The sequence below is a fragment of the Notechis scutatus genome, chromosome 9 (assembly GCF_049901735.1).
Source record: "Notechis scutatus isolate UNSWTSFEM ecotype Mainland chromosome 9, rNotScu1.2, whole genome shotgun sequence".
In the NCBI taxonomy this organism is placed as follows: Eukaryota; Metazoa; Chordata; class Lepidosauria; order Squamata; family Elapidae; genus Notechis; species Notechis scutatus.
This window is the reverse complement of record NC_142017.1, coordinates 4,853,081-4,873,227: the sequence shown is the minus strand read 5'-3', so window position 1 is coordinate 4,873,227 and position 20,147 is coordinate 4,853,081. Positions and strand designations below refer to the sequence as shown.

The 20,147-nt window shown below is 41.4% G+C and overlaps 1 protein-coding gene across 3 annotated transcripts; it reads left to right on the top strand.

Annotated features, from left to right (window-relative positions):
- The first annotated feature begins 1,384 nt into the window (after positions 1–1,384).
- RBL2 (RB transcriptional corepressor like 2) lies at positions 1,385–19,937 on the top strand. 3 transcript variants are annotated; one of them, XM_087971458.1, is made up of 22 exons: positions 1,385–1,836; positions 4,417–4,547; positions 5,236–5,436; positions 6,086–6,150; positions 7,771–7,899; positions 8,310–8,470; positions 8,569–8,633; positions 8,814–9,000; positions 9,838–10,004; positions 10,399–10,508; positions 11,350–11,453; positions 12,372–12,509; positions 13,028–13,192; positions 13,340–13,451; positions 14,708–14,983; positions 15,337–15,596; positions 16,635–16,811; positions 16,914–16,985; positions 17,452–17,554; positions 18,093–18,298; positions 18,805–18,969; positions 19,737–19,937. In XM_087971458.1, the coding sequence occupies exons 3-22, from the start codon at positions 5,258–5,260 to the stop codon at positions 19,902–19,904; spliced, it is 3,009 nt and encodes a 1,002-aa protein (XP_087827584.1). In that variant the 5' UTR covers positions 1,385–1,836; positions 4,417–4,547; positions 5,236–5,257; the 3' UTR covers positions 19,905–19,937. The 3 variants fall into 3 exon arrangements, with proteins under 3 accessions (XP_087827584.1, XP_087827583.1, XP_026539478.2); XM_087971457.1 differs by having other exon boundaries at positions 1,398–1,862; XM_026683693.2 differs by lacking the exons at positions 1,385–1,836; positions 4,417–4,547 and adding an exon at positions 4,186–4,385.
- Positions 19,938–20,147: the final 210 nt, after the last annotated feature.

Sequence of the window (20,147 nt, the reverse complement as noted above, 5' to 3'; positions counted from 1 at the left end):
GTGCCACGTCCCTTTGGATCATCACAGAAAATACCTTTTTGTGATGCACCTTAGTTGTCACAACCCAACAAAAATTGACAATGCGGTAATTAATTCTGCATTCATTTTGAAGGAATTAAATCCCTTCAACCCATGAATTATTGGAGGAAGTTTTTGACAAACCAGGGTTGCAAAATACATGACAGGTCTCTTCAAAAGGTGTATGTTCTGTGAGTTTCCAGTTACATGCTTGAGATTTAGCTAGAGGGAACGCTTGCCTAAAAAAAATGTCCAGAAATAAGTTGAAAAGAATTAAGCAATCATGAAAACCAGATGGGCACTGGCCACATCCGCTGGGGCTGAAAAATTCCCAAGTTAGGGATATCTGGGAGACTGAACATTTACTGAATATTGTATGTTAGGAAAAGCAGCTTTACTTCTTGTATTAAAACTAGATTATAATGGACATCATGATGCTGCTCAAGGATTCCTTCATTCACAGTTTTCTTCCCTGGAGCATAATTTCAGGACAAGGGCGAGACAGATGTAATATGTAAGCCTACTGTAGATATTTGCATCATCTGTTACAGAACTGCATCCCAGAGGGGCAAAATATTCCCATCTCTGTATTAAATAAAGCACCTTGTTCTCACTTTTGTGGTACACCAGGTAGAGGACATTAGCAGGTATTTTCAATGCGTCTAAATATACAGGTAGCTCTCAATTACCACAATTGAGCTCAAAATTTAAGTTGCTAAGTGAGACATTAGTTGAGTTTTGCCCCCTTTTACAACTTTTCTTGCCTCATTTGTTAAGGAGATCATTGCAATTGTTTAACTTAGTAACACCGTTGTTAAGTGAATCTGGCTTTCCCATTGCCTTTTATCAGGTCACAAAAGAGGATCCCGGGACTTGGTCATAAATATGAACCTGTTGTCAAGCATTGGAATGTTAATCATTGGGGGTGCTGCAACGGTCATAAGTGCGAAAAGTGGCCATCTCACTTTTTTTTTTAGTGTCATCGTAACTTCGAACGCCACTAAATGAATTGTTGTAAATGAAGCATCACCTGTAATAGCCTCCTTTGGTGGGGAAGTGGATTTAGCCTCACCTGGATGATTGTTCTGCATTGGCTTCCGAGAGATGCCAGCAGCTTCTGATGCAGGTGTGGGAGGGGCCAACCCTTGCAGGCTAACATCCAATCACGATTAAGTTTTGTAACGAGGCGTTCATTCCAAAGCACCTTTGAAGGACTCCTTTGAAGGAAGCGTGGACTTCAACTCCCAGAATTCCCCGGGAGAACCAAAGCCCTCCCACGCCCCGCCTCTGAACATCTAACGCCACTGAACAGGACCCCCTTTGATTGGCTGGAACGTCTCTCCTCCCACCCAATGGGAGAGGCCGCGAGAGGCGGAGCCGGCACCGACGAAGGAGGCGGGAACCGCGCTGTCCCCCCCTTCCCCCGCACGCACACAAACAAGCCGCGGCGCAGGCGCGCGAGACGCCAGCCCTTCCCCTTCATCCTCCCGTCTGCCTCCTCCTCTTTTTTTTTTTTTTTCTTCCCCCTCAGAGAAGCGATGCTGGGCGGCGAGGAGAGCGGCCAGGCTGCGGCCGGAGGGGGCGTCGCCGTCTCCGCGGCCTCTCCCGCAGCTGAGGCCGAGGCGCCACCGGCCTCGGCCGCCCGCGACGCTGAGGGAAAAAAGGACGAGGAGGAAGAGGAAGAAGAAGAAGAGGAAGAGGCGGCGGCGGCGGCAGCGGCCGAGGCGGAGCGAGCCACCCGGCAGCGCTACGAGGAGCTGTGCAGCAGCCTGAACATGGACGAGCGAGCCCGAGCCGAGGCCTGGCTCAGCTACCAGAGTATGAGGAGGAACTACACCCTGGAGGTGGGGCTGGGGGCGGGGCCTGCGGAGGGGGCGGGGCCTGGAGAAGGCAAGCGGGCCGTCCATGCGGCCACCGCCAGGGGGCACCAAAGCCTCGCAGCGCCCTTGTGTTGTTGGAAAGAGGAAGGACGTATAAAGAAGCATGTAAAATCAGTGAGCAGGGATGGATTTTAGCCTGTGGGTTTAAACCAGGGTGTCCAACCTTGGCAACTTTAAGACTTGTGGACTTCAACTCCCAGAATTCCTCAGCCAGCTTTGCTGGCTGAGGAATTCTGGGAGTTGAAGTCCACAAGTCTTAAAGTTGCCAAGGTTGGACACCCCCTGCTTTAAAGCTTAAATAATAACTTTGACGGAGGTACGAATCAGTGATACACTGTTCATGCACCCAGTTGTGGAAGCACATGGTCTGCAGTTATGTATTCAGAAAGCTTGTTCTAAGCTAAGAACCGTATACGACCTCTGAGAGACAGGTGGAGATTTCAGGAAGGTTACAGAATGACAGGCCATGCCTTCAGGCAGCCATTCCTACTGGTAAATTGCAGTGGCAATGCAGCCAACTCAAAAAACAAAAACAAAATATTCATAGTGGTCTACCAAGAAATGCACTAGTTTTAGTTTCTTTACTCATCAAGCGGCCAAATATTGAGTGCCCTTTACCAAACAGTATTAATAATTTAATTGTGATATGTAGTCTGTCAACTTAACCCACCAAGCAGTGAGGAAACTCTTGCCTTTCATATAAATCCAGTATTAAATTAGGCAAATAACAGGCAAACAGCTTATTTCTGATAAAATTACAGCTTTCTGAATACATAACTGCAGACCATGTGCTTCCACAACTGGGTTTTGCTGGTTGAGGAATTCTGGGAGTTGAAGTCCACAAGTCTTAAAGTTGCCAAGGTTGGACACCCCTGGTTTAAAGCTTAAATAATAACTTTGACGGAGGTACGAATCAGTGATACACTGTTCATGCACCCAGTTGTGGAAGCACATGGTCTGCAGTTATGTATTCAGAAAGCTGTAATTTTATATACAATCTTTCAAAAGGTGGCGCCTGGTCAGAAATAAGCTGTTTGCCTGTTATTTGCCTAATTTAACACTGGATTTATATGAAAGGCAAGAGTTTCCTCACTGCTTGGTGGGTTAAGTTGACAGACTACATATCAGAATTAAATTATTAATACTGTTTGGTAAAGGGCACTCAATATTTGGCCGCTTGATGAGTAAAGAAACTAAAACTAGTACATTTCTTGGTAGACCACTATGAATATTTTGTTTTTGTTTTTTGAGTTGGCTGCATTGCCACTGCAATTTACCAGTAGGAATGGCTGCCTGAAGGCATGGCCTGTCATTCTGTAACCTTCCTGAAATCTCCACCTGTCTCTCAGAGGTCATATACTGTTTTTAGCTTAGAACAATGTTAATTAATCCAGACTTTTATTCTGAACCTGAAGTTACTTTGATATAGCACGTAAATTTTCAGTAGTAAGAGAGTAATAACACACCACAGGGTGGAAAAGCATAGATTAAACAAAGAAAACTATGCTTTAAGCAACCATAAATTTCAAATATTTACTTCCTTTGAAATATAATTGTAGAATTTAGAGACATTCAGTGGCTATTACATCAGTTCTGCTGGAATAGATTTAAACCAGATTGCTTATCGCAAAAGTAATATACACATATGTGAATGTGAGCCTTGTAAATCCTTTCTGATTGTGTAAACTGGAGCTGCCACGGTTTCTATATAGCCAATGAGTTACTGTATATACTCGAGTATAAGCCTAGTTTTTCAGCCCATTTTTTGTGCTGAAAAAATCCCCCTCGGCTTATACTGAGTCAGATTCCCTCTGAAAAAAATGGTGTGGAGTCGCGGCCTCGGCGGCAGCGACTCCCAACAGCCCCAGCCGGGAAGGGAAAGGCAAAAAGCGCTTTGCCTTTCCCTTCCCGAGGCGGCGGGACTGGGGCCGCGCCGGCGGTAGTGACTCCTGACTCAGGGGGCCTCCGAGGGAGGGGAAGAGAGTGACTCCTGCCTCCCGCTGTCATCATCATCTTCTTCTTTTGGGTTAGTGAATCAATTAAACCTTTCATGATAGTGAGATCGTTTCCCAAATTAATTATTTTTATTTTTGAAATTTACCAGTAGCTGCTGCATTTCCCACCCTCGGCTTATACTCGAGTCAATAAGTTTTCCCAGTTTTTTTTGTGTAAAATTAGGTGCCTCGGCTTATATTCGGGTCGACTTATACTCGAGTATATACGGTAGTTACTTTCTGTTTCCCTGGATCAGAGGTGCTTTTTCAAGAGGCAACTGGACTTTCTGGTTTTTCTTTGAAGACGTTTCTTAGAGTCTCCATAGACATTTCCTTGGATCAGCTTTCCTCTTCCAATAGAATATGATAATCGTTTATTTTGAACTGAGCAAACTTTTAAAAGATGTTTCTAATAAGCTAATAGTTAATTAACTAACGAAGCTAATTCTCAGTCAAGAACAAATTTCATGCCGTTGTATGACTTCAGAGACAGGTGAATTTATTTTACTGTTTTCAATTAACAGGGGAATGATCTGCACTGGTTAGCATGTTCGTTATATGTGGCTTGCAGGAAAGCCGTCCCAACAGTTAGCAGAGGGACTGTTGAAGGAAATTATGTGTCTTTAATCAGAATACTGCGCTGTTCGGGACAAAGGTAACTTCTCTTCTAAAATGTTATGAAGTGTGCTGAGATTGTCAAGCTTAGAAAGTCTGCTGTAGATCATTATATTTTTATTTTAATGCATCAATTGCTATAGTTAAGTAGTGAAACCTTGTCATACCTTAACACACACTTCCTGGTGGTTAGAGAGCACCTTGATCGCATGCAGGTAGTCCTCGACTTACAACCGCAATTGAGTCCAGTATTCCTGTTGCTGAGTGAGACAGTTGTTAAATGAATCTTGGCCCATTTTACAACCCTTCTTGCAACAGTTAAGTGAATCCCTGCAGTTCTTGAGTTAGTAATACGGTCGTTAAGTGAATCTGGCTTCCCCATTGACTTGTCTTCTCAGAAGGTCACAAAACGGGATCACATGGTCCCAGGACACTGCAATGAGTCAGTTGCCAAGAGTGACTTTTGATCACGTGACCTTAGGATGCTGCAATGGTTGTAAGTGTGAAAAATGGACATAACTTCACTTTTTTTTCAGTGCTGTTGTAACTTTGAACAGTCACTAAATGAACTGTTGGGAGTCGAGGAGGGCTGCCTGTACCCTTATTCGTGTTCACCAGAAGTAATAAGACGTGTGGAGTTACGTAAATTAAAATCGGTGTTCAACAAAATGTTTTGGAATGTAAACGTTGCTTAAATTTAAATTTCTGACCCTCGCAAATGTCTTCAGTTTGATAGAGTTTTTTGACAAGATGAAGAAATGGGAAGATATGGCAGACCTACCCTCCCAGTTCAGAGAACGTACCACAAGATTAGAAAGAAACTTTACAGTTTCTGCTGTAATTTTTAAGAAGTATGAACCCATTTTTCAGGATATTTTCAAGTACCCACAAGATGACCAACCACGACAGCCCAGAGGGAGAAAACAAAGGTAGGTATTCATGTTGTTAACTCAGAATTCTCCCAAGGAGAGTTCATGCCTTGTTCTTCAAGTGTGAGTCTTTATGAACTATTTGAGGCTGATTAAAGTGCAGGTAGTCCTTGACTTATGACCATTCATTCAGCAACCCAAGTTCAATCGTGGTCATAAATGGAGGACCACCCGTGTTTCCTTGACATATTCCAAAAGTTACAGTTTTAGGATTTTGTTTCAGCTTCAAACTGGTTCTTTCTGATTTGGAATATTTATATTATGTTAGCAATTCATAGTCTGTGTCTCCTTTACAACTGTTTTCTTAGGAAATGTCTTTGCTGAGTTCATCTATACTAATTCGTATTTCTACTGGTCACTCTGCTTACTAGGCTTGTAACTGATAAGGTATCATATGCTCACTAAGAGCCTATTATCGTTGCTTTATTTAATAAATGCATAATATCTGCAGAAATAGTTCATTTTTTTTCTTAGCCTAAAGATTCCGGGCTGTCAAATTAAAGAGGAAATATGCATGTATGCCACTTCTGTGGTCCAGCCTAAATGTATATAAATAAACATCTTCTGGGGTGTACATTTTGTGACATCTTATTAGATAATTGAAACATAATGCATTTGTTTCTTTTTTCATGGCTACATTTCTAAAAAGGAGGCAACCTTGCACTGTCTCTGAAGTTTTCCAGTTTTGCTGGGTCCTCTTTGTTTATGCAAAAGGTAAGAATGTGGTTTGTTTGTTTTTTCATTTAAGAAGACTAATGATGCTGGGTAACAACCAGCCCATTATATTTCTGTCTTGCTTTCAGAAAGATCGGGACAGGGCATATTTTGGAATAGGATAGATACATAGATTTGATAAATTAGTAGAAGATCCTTTTAGTGTTAAATAAGCATCTCAATTTTATTTTTATTATGAGCACAGGTTTCTTCAGTTTAAAATGTTTCTATGATTTCATAGAACATGCTTACACCAGTTACAAATTGTTATGCTGACAAAATTGCACTTTATATCCTTGTGTATGCAGAGTAAATATTCTGTGGACTTTTTTCCAAGTTTTTAATGGTAAGTATTAGAAAACAAACACATCACATAATGTTGCAAAGCAGTTCCCTAGAAGTTTTAAGCATTTCAAGTCTTTTATTTAAATATCTTTGAAACAAAAAAAAAAAAAACCAGTCCAATAAGGTTTTGTTAAAGTTCCTACAAGTGAAATACGATGTTCCAATTGTGTTGAACACAACATCTCAATGCACAATTAGAAAAAATTCTTTCCTTCAGTTAAGAAAGAAATTCCATCTGCTAAACAATATTAAGAGAATTGCCAGAAGTCAGCATTGACCCACGCAAAAAAATTATGATAGAGGTTTCTGTCAGTGAGAAGTATGGAACTAACTTTTTGTCTGTTTACAATACAATGCAACAATACAACATACAATACAATACAATATACAACACAACCCCACCTTATAAATATGCAGTTCATTAAAAAAAAATTGAGAGAAGTGATTTATGTTACTTGTAAGCCCAGGAACTCAAAATGCACACAGGCACAACTTGTTTCTGTTTCTCTTTGCTGGAGGAAGTGGTTTCTGCTCTCTTTATCATAACAACCCACATTTCAAAGGGCAAGTTTGGGCTTGTTTGAGTGATCGGCTTTATTAGCTTAAAGAATGGCATCATAGGTTTCTTTTTCCTGCGTGGAAAATCTGCAGGTGCCTTGCCTGCTTGTAATTCAGGCTGCTTTCCCCACGAAGGCACACGGTAGGACAAAGGCTAACATCCCATAAACTGGTTTTTAAGCAACAATGACTATTCATTTTGTATTCTTAGTTTTCCCCTTTTAAAAAATACAATATCTTCCGCTTGTCTAAATGTATAGCACATGCTATTTGAAACCACTGTTAAATAGATACGATATTTTAATTTGCCTATTTATTTTAAATGGAAATAAACTCACAAGAAGTTAAAGACTTCATTTGAAGCTTTGAAACATTACTCTCTGATGTTTAACCTTTGTTGAAAGAAAATAATTCTTACAGAATATGGCTTTGTTCAAATGTATTGTATTAATGCTCTTCCCACATATATCAAAACCCGTGCATAACTTAATATTTGTGCATTTCATCATAATCATCCTAGCATTTTAATAATTTTTTACAGCAAGTCTGAAACAAACCACAAACTAAAGAATTGATTTAATTGATATGTAGGCATATGTTCTCAAGATTGCATCTGGTTTTTGTTACAGAATGTGGTATATAAATTTATTAATTTAGGTTAAAAATAAATAAATTTCTGCTGAATTCTATTATCTGTTTCTATATTGACTCTCACAGGCAATTTCCCTATGATCAGTGATGATTTGGTAAATTCATACCATCTGTTACTGTGTGTCCTTGATCTAGTTTATGGGAATTCTTTGCAGTGCCCAAATCGTAAGGAGATTCTGAATCCAAGTTTTAAGGGTAAATGTAATACGTTTTTATTATTATTTATTTTTAATTAATTTAAACCTTAAAACAAGGCTAGCAAAATGCTGTATAAATATTGTGTTAAACAGTTCCCCCATTTGCTTTCTTGTGATATCTGGTCATTTATTAAAAGTTTACCATAGAAAATCATAGTATGCCATAAAGGAAAATTATTCCTATTCATACCTAACTAAGAGGGGAGGGGGGGAATTGACTTGGTGATAATTGAAGAGCAAGAAGATCGTTTCATACTTTTATACGAATAACAGACCTTACATACAACAGGAAATTGATTATGTGAGGGTTGGGGTTTTTTTTCTTTCCCATCTGTCCATTTAGGAAAGTAGAAAAAATGTTCTTTATTTCTCTTTCTCTCACCCCCTTCCCACTTAACCGTTACAAAGGGCTGCCTGAAGATTTTTACAGTAAGGACTTTAAGCTCTTGCCTGAAACCCCTTGCATCATTGAGAAACTCTGCTCCTTGCACTATGGCTTGGTTTTGGAAGCCAAGGGAATAAAAGAGCATTTTTGGAAACCCTATGTGAAAAAACTCTTTGAGAAAAAGGTATGTCATTGGATAACGATTCTAACCGGTCTTCAGAATTGCTACTGCTCCATTATTGACAGTTACTGTAACTTCAATTCCCTTTTTTTTTTCTGTAGATTTTAAAAGGAAAAGAGGAGAACCTGACAGGTTTTTTGGACCCTGGAAACTTTGCAGAAAGCTTGTAAGTACCCTAAAACAATGGTACTAGTAATTTCAGGGTTTACTGGGTACTAAAGGATCCACTAGTCTGCCATTCAGTTGGGCCTCATAACTTTACGAAAGCTTATAAAAATGTTTAGCGATCGTTTGCAAGTCTTTATACTTCGATCAGCCCTTGCCTCTCTTCCATGCTTCATTCCAGTAAGGCCATCAACAAGGCCTACGAGGAATACATATTGTCAGTTGGAAATCTAGACGAGAGGATCTTTCTTGGGGAAGATGCGGACGAGGAAATCGGAACCCTGCGAAGATGTTTAAGCACAGCTTCAGAGATGGAAACAGCCGAAAGGGTACAAATGAAATACAATCTGCAGGAGCACTTTGAACGGGTGAGTCGGGTGAGAAATGGTCTGAAGTTAGCTCCGTGATGCTCAGCCTTATTTCAAGTTCCATCAAATGTAGAGTCTAGGTCCTATCCAAGGGGACAGAATGAAAAAAAACCTCTCTTATTCTAAGGAGGATGTTTACCTGTGGACAAACGTTCCATTATTTCATTTAACATAGGTTATTAAAATTTAAAGTTTAATTACCAATAAAGGGAAACCTTGGTAGCTCAGGGTTGAAATGAGAAGTCCTTGGTGCTCTCTGAGCTTGGTGGTTTACTAATAAATTTATTTGCTACTAAATGAGAATCTCTGTAGCTCAGGGTTGATATGAGGCATCCTGGTTGCTCTCTGAGCTTGCTTGTTTTCTCACAGAGGTTTCATTACCCAAACTAGGTATTTTCCTGTTGCCATTACCCAGGAATGTCCGCTAGAAAATAGCACCAAGGATCCCTCCAAGTTTGATTAGCTTAACTTACCATACATATCACTTCTCAGTCTCACATCCTGATTAAGAGCTACTGGTCTGTCGATTAATTGCTGTGTCCCTTTAAAGCAATTGTAGTGCCCCATTTCACCCCAGATTATAAGAAAATGCCAACAGTTTATCTCTGACCCTGCACTTGTTCTTTTTCTTATGCATTTTATAGGGGCATTGTTCTGTATAGATATCTTAATGGGGAGACTATGGGTTAGAAGAAGAGGCAGAGTTCAGTCCAGAGAAGGCATAAACCAGGGATAAACCTTGTTGGAGTTGATGAAGGTGATTTTCTGAATCCAAATTTTAGTTGAAAGTACAGGAACTTTCTTGAAATGTCTTTCATCTTTGTATCTTTTGATTAGACAAAATCTTTCAGAATATCTACACCTCTCACTGGCCGGAAATACATCAAGGATAGCGATCCTTACTTGAGCCCCATTTCCATCGCAACCCACTGCTTGACACGGCTTCACACAATGTTGGCAGGGCTGAAGAATGCCCCTAGTGAGAATCTGGAGCAAATTCTGAGGTCAGTACAATCCCGCTCCTTGCACTTCTCAAATTGGTGGCTACATGGTCAAATTTAGGCAGGCAGATGAAATTTAAACAGGATTTAGTTGGTGAAGTGGCACTCTTTTTAAGAATTCCATGTGATTTTATATGCTTTAAAACAACAGCAACCCAAAAATGGACTGTGTTCTTTAGTGATATATTCAGTGTGCAATAAATCCATTTGTGAACCTTGCACCATCATATGAAGTTAAACTTTTGAGACTAAGCACAGGTTTCAATTTTTTTAGTGATAAATGGTTAGATAAAACAATTGCACTCTTTTTAAAAGCCTCCTGTATAAAACTACATACACACAAAGATGTTTTCTTTCAAAAATGGCAAATCTACATTATTCACTTGTTCATTGGCAGGGGGTGTTCCAGGGATCCTTCTCAGTCTATTGCCAATAGAGTGAAAGAAATGTATGAAATTTATTCGCAAAAGGCACCATCTTCTGGAGAATCTGGGAATTTTCCCACAGGTGAGTGTGTTAAAAGCATGTCAAGGTATTGGAGATTTAATAGCTGACCAGCTGTTGTAAGGGCTGATGCAGTGAGAATGAGTCAGCAGGGTATTGCCGCTTTAAGACTGAGGTTGAGTCAGCAGGGCATTGCCACTTTAAGAAGCTGTCTATATAAGGGTGGCCATGAGAGGGCGTCTCTCTCTCTCCTCGTGTTCTGTCTCCATGCAGAGTAACGAAGACTGATTGCTTGCCTGGTATGTGCCTACCATGTACATGTATGAAGATAGCAGTCTTGTATATAAACCACTGTTAAAGACAAAGCCTCTGTGTGCTGTGTTTTGCTCCTGGATTGTCTCACAATACTAGTCACGCTGCAAACTCTCTGACAAAGCATATTTGCTCTGTTTAGTGTTCCCAAAAGACTCTAGTTTTAACATTAAACTAAGTATTTAATTCAACATTTTTACTTGGTATATTCTTCCATCTAAGCGCAGTGTAAGAATGATCATCTATTATGATTTATTCAATGAATTGGCTGCACAACTTAGCACAGGGTAACTCTGGGCAGCTTACAATATTATTTCTTTCTTAGTGTATATGAGGTATGATGAATAATAGGAATTCTGTTTTTTACAAGCTCATTCTAAATCAACTAATGTTCATTTCAAGGGACCTTAAAATCCATATTTAAAATCAAGAAACCAGTTCTGAGGGAGAAGGGATCCATGTGTGGGTGTGGGTGTGTTTAATGATTATTTTACTGGTAGTTAATAACCCCTGAAAGTTTCCATTTTGTTTGGGTTTTTTTAATTTTATTATGAGTAAACAGTGCTTATTTTATATTACACGATTATTTCAGATCTTGTGGGTAAACACTTCCGTCTCGCTGAGGTCCTGTATTATAAAGTTTTGGAATCTGTCCTAAAGCAAGAAAAAAAACGACTGGAAGACGCTGACTTATCTGTAAGTATAGTTCAGTGATTGGCATAAATGTTCTCTTTAAAAAAAAAAGAAACTGATGGAATTTACAGGAAAATGCAACATGGAACCCTGAGTTAAGACGCAAAACTGATCAGAATCTGATACCTAACCACACATTCAGCCTTCAAAGCTTTCAACTAACACGATAATTTGACAAAGGGATATAATATCAAGTGGGCCACCGTGATTTAACCGTGATGGAGATGAGAATGAGAGATTCTGCTTAGTGAGCAATCAGATAAAAGTCCAGGAGCCCACAGCTGAAAAACGTGCAGAGAAAGAAACTTAGAAAAGATACACCCTGATCCTCACAAGGCTTAGGATGCCCCAATATGTAAACAGGGCGTTTTGCTAAGCTTCTTCTGTGTTTCCCCACCCACTTAAGTCCGCTTTGTATACGTTTCTTAACGGACGGGTAGCACCGCAAGTGCATTTTAAAACAACCTATCTGCTTGGCGATTTAGGCACATGATAATGTTAGCAAGAAGGGATGCAGTGGCTAAGATGCTTGAGCTTGTCGATCAGAAACGTCGCAGTTCAGCGGTTTGAATCCCTAGCGCCACGTAACAGAGTGAGCTCCCGTTACTTGTCCCGGCTTCTTCCAACCTAGCAGTTCGAAAGCAGGGAAAAAATGCAAGTAGAAAAATAGGGACCCCTTTGGTGGGAAGGGAACAGCGTTCCGTGCACCTTTGGCGTTTAGCCATGCCGGCCACAGGACCACAGATATGTCTTCGGATAGCGCTGGCTCTTCAGCTTTGTAGCGGAGATGAGCACCACCCCCTGGAGCCAGAAACTACTAGCACGTATGTGCAAGGGGAACCTTTACCTTTTAATGTTAGCAAGCAACAAATAATCTGATTTTCGTACTGAACTCTTTTTAAAAACTATTATCTAATCTAGGCCATCGTGGAGCACGATGTCTTTCATAGGTCCCTCATGGCCTGCTGCCTTGAAATAATTATTTACTCCTACAAGACAGCGGATGGTTTCCCGTTCATCACGGATGTTTTTGATGTTCCTGCCTTCCACTTTTATAAGGTAAGCCCTTTTTCACGTGGAGTGCTGCAACAAATTAACGTGATTGCTGTTAAAGGCACAGACAATGGGGAAACAGTCGTAGGATGGCATGTGTCGGGCATGAGAAATCAGGAGCCAGGGTGGCATTGAAAACTACTACAAGTTTATTCCATGCTACCTGATCTACTAACAGTCAAGGAAAATTGGCATCAGATAAGAGTCAACTGTCTTCAAGGGAGGCTGGACTTAGGGCTCTTACGGGGCATAGATGATGATGTGTTTGACCCCGCCCTCAAACAACTGAGCGACTGAATGGAGCTGAGTGTTTACTGGCCGGATGCCCTTCCTGTTGTCAATGTCGAGTTATATTCAGCAGATACATCCTCATCGTGCCCAGAGAGAGAAATACCTGCCTCTACCTAGGATTGAACTCACAGCCTCCTGACTGTGAGGCGAGAGCTCCACCTCTAGGCCACCGGACCACTCATCTTTATTGCTGATCCTTGTACCTAATAAAGATTTGATTTGATATATTGCAGGTAATCGAGATCCTGATCAGAGCAGAGGATGGCCTCTGCAGGGAGGTGGTGAAGCATCTCAATCACATTGAAGAGCAGATTTTAGAGAGCCTGGCATGGAAAACGGAATCTCCCCTCTGGGATAAAATAAAAGAAAATGAAAATAAGGTTCCTACCTGCAAAGAGGTAAAAGACAAAGTTCTTTCCTTTTTTTTTTTCCTTTGGGACTTGTACAAAGACTTTTACTAGAAATGTCCAAGAGGCTTGGAACAATGGGGATTCTTAGGCAGCCTAAACACCTACATACTGTGATGAAATATGTTGTGCTTTTAGGTGATGCCACCTCAATATTTTGAAAGATCAAATGGCAACAGCGTGGCTGGTTCCCCTTTAACTCCGAGGAGATTAAATGAAGTCCGTGCGGAAACTGGAACACAGGGGAAGGGTAAGCCTTTCCAAATCTAGAAAAGATGAGTGGTGGAGCAGAAATGGCAGATTCTGAAGGCTGTGTCATGCCCCTGTTGGAATCTGATTCCAAGGGGGAGGTCGAGCAGCTGCAAGGGAGGGGGAGTGTGGCTCCAGTGGCTGTGGAGGAAACTGGGGAAGGGCACAGTCCAGCTGAGCTTTCAGAGGAAGACCCAGGCCCACCCACTTGGATAAGGGAGCAACGTGGGTTACGGGGGAGAAAAGGGCCCTGATTCCCTTCATTAGCTGCAGCTGGGAAAACAGGATATAAAGGGTGTTTGCGCACAGAACCTTGCTGGAAGCAAAGCGTGCATTATCTTTGTTTGTCACGTCTTATCTGGGTTCTGACATCCTCCCAACTGTGTGTGTTTCGTTATCTTTTGAAGTCTGCAATTCCTTATCCTGCCCTGTCTCGTTAATTGCTGCAGCGTGGTTTGTGTTGTTTTTTATTTATAATTTATATGTACTTTGGGTTTGGACTGAATTTCTTCCCTTTACAAACTGTTCTTGGGAGAGTTTTTTCTCCAGCCGATGATAACTGGACATTGGGGGACAAGCTGGAGGAATTAAAGGGATTTCACCTACTTTTGTGACTTTTTTGTTTTTGTGCCCCACCTCGGGTCATCACAGGCTGCATTCCAGTGTTTAAACACATAACAAGCTTATATTTAAAATTCCTTCAGTTTTGAGAAAATAGGCATTATTAATGCAGGTCGTCCTTGACTTATGACCATAATTGAGCCCAGGATTACTTTTGTGAGTCATTACCGTTGTAAGTTGAGACACCCACATGACCAGAAGTAATTCTTTGTCTTTTTTCACGGTGGTTGTTAAGCTAACTCATTCATTTGAATGGATGTTTTTTTTTGCCAGAAACCAATAGAAAAACATTTGCAGTCATATGACTGCAGAATGCCACAGTAGATTATAAACTGACCTGCTGGACATGCAGCCATAGGACCACAGAGGGATGAGTTGGGGGGAGAGAGACATTTATAACGTCTGGGGGTGTTTTATGAGCCATAAAGTAGCTATTCTGTGGTCATTGTACATTTGAAGAGCTGTAAAACGAATGGCTATTACTGTGAGGTCTCCCTGTATATATATAAAAAAAAACCCCACATCTTTTTGATGCTGTGGCATCTGAGCTAAGTTAGAAAGTGGCCATAAGTCTCAGGAAGCTACTTCCACTTACTGTCTCCCTTCTGTGACCCCGTCTTTATTGGATCTCTGCAGGCATTTCATTCTCCCCGACCACCCTCTACGAACGATACAGCTCTCCAACCAGCAACCCTACCAGAAGAAGGCTGTTCGTTGATAGCGACATCTCCGGGGAGGCCCCTCGGACGCCTGTGAGGGTCGCCCAGCCGCCCATGATCAGCACCGTGCCTGTACAGAACGTCTCCTCCGATACCATCCCTGTCACTCCGGTGCCTGGGCAGACTTTGGTCACCGTGGCAACCGCCACCGTGACTGCCAATAACGGACAGACAGTTACCATACCTGTGCAAGGTAAGGTGGATCAACACACAGGTGAGAAATAGTGCTTCCTTAAACGGTGGTACGGCCAGTGGCTAAGGAAGCACCGTGTTAACATCAAGAAGGCAGACTGTTCTTTGTTGGCCAAGCGTGATTGGGCACGCAAGGAATTTGTCTCCGGTGCATAAGCTCTCAGTGTGCATACAAACAATAAAGTGATATAAAAGCCACCATGGCGCAGTGATTAGAGTGCAGTACTGCAGGCTACTTCTGCTGCTTGCTGGCTGCCTGCAATTTGGCAGTTCAAATCTCACCAGGCTCAAGGTTGACTCAGCCTTCCCTCCTTCCCGGGTCTAATATATATATTTTCCCACTTCCTTTGACAGGCATTGCCAATGAAAATGGGGGCATAACATTCATTCCGGTCCAGGTTGTTGGCGGACAGGCTAATTCCATCCCACCTCTCAGTGCACAGACTCTGGCTGGCACGCTGAGTTCTCAGCCGATGACTGGCCCAACCCTTCAGTTGCAAGGCCAGCTCCAGCCGGTGGCCCATCCTGGAGAACGGCGGCAGAAGCAGCAGCTGATCAGCAGTGGTGGCAACAGATCCCAAAAAGCTGGCTCACTCTGTCTCTTCTTTAGAAAGGTACATTGACCCTGGCAAAGAAAAAGTTTGCTGTCGTGGTTCAGTTATCGGCTTAGAAACCAGGAGACACGGGGGGTTCTAACTCCATCTTAGGCTGGCAAGCCAGCTAGGCGAGTTTGGTCCAATCACCAGGAGACTGTGAGTTGTAGTCCTGCCATAGGCATGAAAGCCAGCTGGATGACATTGACCTAGTCATTCTCTCTCGTTCCAACCCACCTCACAGGGTGGTGGTTGTAGGGAAAGGAGGAGGAGGAGGAGGAGGAAAGAGTATTAGGTATGTTTGCTTCCTTGAGTTATATATATAAATAAAGGTGAGGTAGTAAAGTAATAAATTAAAATAAATATCATGAACCCAATCAAGAAACTATCAAGTCCATTCCCACCAACATTGACAGAGCAAGCCACTAGCACCTAAAATGGGAGCAAACCTCATTCCTTACTATCATTGATGGTGTTACCTAGCTTGGTAATGAAACATCTGCAAGAAAAATGTCAAGCTCAGAGAGCACCCAGGATCCCACAGCTGAATCCTGAGCCAAAAATATTCTCTTCTAGTGATAGAAATAAATCAAAGAATGTGACATGTTTTGCAAGGAAAACTCCTTTCCCTGTTTTTTCCCGAATGCTGCACTCTTGTGAAGCATTTTCATAATTTGCTTTTTCATCCGGATGCGAAAAATGTCATTCTAAGAGTAGAGTAGAGTAGAGTAGGATAGGATAGGATAGGATAGGATAGGATACATTCATCAAGAGTCAAGAATCATAAGGTGCAACACTTAATAATAGTCATAGGGTACAATAAGCCATCAAATCATACTAGGAAGCAGTCAATATAAATCGTAAGTATACAAGCGACAAAGTTACAGTCATACAGTCACAAGTGGGAGGAGATGGGTGATAAGGAGTGATGAGAAGATTAATAGTAATAGTAGTGCAGACTTTGTAAATAGTTGGACAGTGTTGAGAGAATTATTTGTTTAGCAGAGTGATGGTATCGTATTTCTTCTAGCTCTGATGGTGGTCTCTGGCTTCCAACAGGTATTTTATTTAGCAAGCGTTCGTCTGCGGGATCTCTGTATCAGGCTGGATATTTCTGACGAGCTGAGGAAGAAAATCTGGACCTGTTTTGAATTTTCACTGGTACAATGCTCGGAGCTCATGATGGACCGACATCTAGACCAGCTGTTAATGTGTGCTATTTATGTAATTGCAAAGGTAAAGTTTCACCAATTTCATTTAACTTGGAAGATAAAAAAAAATAACTAGCGTTAATTAAAGTACTAATATTTGTCAGCTGACGGATGCCTTCTGTTCCAGGTTACCAAAGAAGACACCTCGTTTCAGAACATCATGCGCTGCTATCGAATGCAGCCCCAGGCCAAAAGCCACGTGAGAACATTTCCTTTGTTCCTGTATTCAATCATTTTCTTTTAATGACCCCATAATCCCTTGTAGGGTGGAGTCTGGGCAACTGAATGGAGCTGAGCGCTTACTGGCCGGATGCCCTTCCTGTTCCCAGTGTGGAGTTTTGTTCAGCAGATACATTCTCAATGTGCCCAGAGACAGAAATATCTGCCTCTACCTAAGGATCGAACTCACAGCCTCCTGATTGTGAGGCAAGAGCTCCCACTCTACATTCAATTGTGGTTTTTTTTAATTGAGTTTGTTTTCTTCACTCAGCTGTTTTAGTTCATCCTTAAGGGGAAAATTCCAGATGGTGATGTAGTCTTCAAGATTAGCACCCAATTTTATTCAAGAAAGTCATATCTGTCCAGTCCTACCTAGTTAAAAAAAAGGGCCTGGTATAAAACGATTTATCATTTTCTCTCCTGAAATAATTTTGCCTTTTTTTAAGGTGTACCGCAGTGTATTGATTAAAGGCAGAAGACGGAGGAATTCTGGCACCAACGACACAAACAATCCGCAGAATTCCCCAGCGGAGAAAAATAAGGACCAAAGTAAGTGAATGTAGTAAGTCGAAGACTAGAACTGGAAAGGTCTCCCGCTTTCTAGCCTGGTGCCTTAACTACTAGGGTCAACTCTGAAGCCGGCCTGACTGAGGCCATCTTTGAGGCTTCAGTGTTGCCACAGCGGAGATGAGGGTTAGGGAGGGGGAATTGGAGATAGCTGGGGGTTTGTAGCCCAAACAAGATGCTTTCCCCTGGGAGCCAAGGACATTCCAACAGGTGGCTGAAGAGAGGAGGAGGAGTGATGTTACCAAGCAACTGAACAGAACCTTGATTGGACCATATGACTGTTTGTTTGGGAAAGGGGGAAAACTTTCACAAATTAGGAGAAAACCGCGGGAACATTCAGAGTCGGTTTTCACCAGCCTGTGCCAATATGATATATCCAATCAAAGCTGTTCTTTGAGGAACCTACCTGCTTCAAGAGTTCTGTTTGCTATGAGTGTATTACTTGGAACCCTGACCACTAGACTTAGCCAGTGGTTTCATAAAACTGTCTGATCCAGTGAATCACAACCTGTCTTTGCAGCCAGCCGAGATTCCAGCCCAGTCATGAGATCGAGTAGCACCCTGCCTGTCCCGCAGCCTAGTAGCGCTCCTCCGACACCAACGCGGCTGACGGGAGCCAGCAGCGACACTGAGGAAGAGGAGCATGGAGACCTGATTCAGTTTTATAATAATGTCTACACAGACCGGATTAAAGACTTCGCCCTGAAGTACTCCTCGGCCAAAGGAGTAAGTAACGCCTTTCCCCCCCTGCCCTTCCTTCTTCAGAATAGCTAAGCTACTATCTGTCTGGTTATCAACTGGAGTTACTCAGGTTGTCCTGCCATTACAATATTTGGGTTTTTTAAAAATAAAAACAATAATCTATTTTTGGGGGCGTGCGTGGATATTGACTTGTAATTTGGGCAGAAACTGGAAATAATAAGAAAAACTCTTTTAAACCTAAATCTCTTAAGACGAATAAAGTCATCTCTACCTTACAACAAAATGGAACCATCTTATATTTGTCCCCAGGAATTCTTGTGTCCTGTAGGCTAAATTTTAGAAGCTGATAACTCTGAAAACTTGTCACAATTCTCATAATTTCCACAAATTGCTTAGGACCATTAATGTAAAAAACAACAACTAAGTGGATGTGTTGTGGTGCTTCAAGTTGCCAAATGTGTTCCACTTTCTTTCTTTTTTTGTGCTTCCTTTGTTAACTGTACCTATATTTTATCCCTCTCCTGCATCAGACTGATGTTCCTCCCTTGTCTCCATTTCCGTTTGTGAGAAGTGGCTCTCCACGCCGAATCCAACTGTCTCAAAACCACCCAATTTACATTTCCCCCCACAAAAATGAGTGCGCAGTCTCTCGGCGTGAGAAAATATTCTACTATTTCAGCAGCAGTCCATCAAAGGTAAGATTGCTCAGGGGTGCTGCTACCCATTAAGTATTTTGAAATCTTATATGTCATTTTAATAAATCGGTAACTACATGATTTAGCAAGCTGTGTATCTTTTAGATAGATAGACAGATAGATAGATAGATAGATAGATAGATAGATAGATAGATAGATAGATAGATAGATACATATATGATAGATAGATATACATATACATATACATATACATATACATATACATATACATATACATATACATATACATATACACATATACATATATATATATATATATATATATATATATATATATATATATAATTATTATTTATATTTATATTTATATTTGTGGCTGACTAGATCTGTTAGTGAATATCATTATTTATATGGCAGAGGGAGAGAGAGAGAGGAAAAAAATACTTGGAAGATAAAATGTAAAGCTTTGTTTCTCAGTCATATTATTCAAGAGTTTAATGTTTTTCCAAAGCGGTTTTTGTTAGGATGAATGTTGACTGGAGCCTCTTTAAAAATGAAACCAATGATTTTTTTTAAAAAAAAAAAGCTATTATTTGAACCGTGAGGATTTGAGATGTAATCTTGAAATATTAATTTAGAGAGGAGGGAACTGAAGCAACCTCAGCCATGTTGCTTAAGGGGATTACAAGAAGTTCAACACGATGTCAGTCGTTTAAATGAGCAGCGAAGAGATTAATCTTTGCAGCTGGATATTCAGGGGGATTAAAAAAAAATGACCAGTTTTTCTTGCTCATTGCACGTTTCAGAGACTTGAAGAGATCAACAGCATGATCAGAACGGGGGAGACCTCGAAAAAGAGAAGCATCGTCTTAGAAGAGGGGGCCGAATCGCCAGCCAAGCGCATGTGTCCAGAAAACCACACGGCCCTTCTAAGAAGGTTGCAAGATGTAGCCAACGACCGGGGCTCTCACTGACGTCAAAGACTAACCGAGGATTGATTATTATTATTTTTTTTTAATTGCCATCTGGGCTGTCTTTTAACATTTGACCAGTAATAATAGAACCTGCGACTTCCACATCTCCCAAGGCACTTGGGGGGGGGGCACTCCTGACATCCAAAGAGGAGTCCTCTACTTACGGAACCACGGACTGCCTTCTGCTCAAAGGCAATCGGGAAGTTTGAGCAGAAGCATCACTTCCGCCCTCATAAAGCACCG

Excerpts from the sequence above, each read along its gene's own strand:
- RBL2 (XM_087971457.1), top strand. The coding sequence starts at position 1,557 with ATGCTGGGCGGCGAGGAGAGCGGCCAGGCTGCGGCCGGAGGGGGCGTC. Across the intron at positions 4,548-5,235 it reads CTGCGCTGTTCGGGACAAAG|TTTGATAGAGTTTTTTGACA; the intron begins GTAACTTCTCTT and ends AAATGTCTTCAG. Across the intron at positions 13,193-13,339 it reads AGGTTCCTACCTGCAAAGAG|GTGATGCCACCTCAATATTT; the intron begins GTAAAAGACAAA and ends TTGTGCTTTTAG.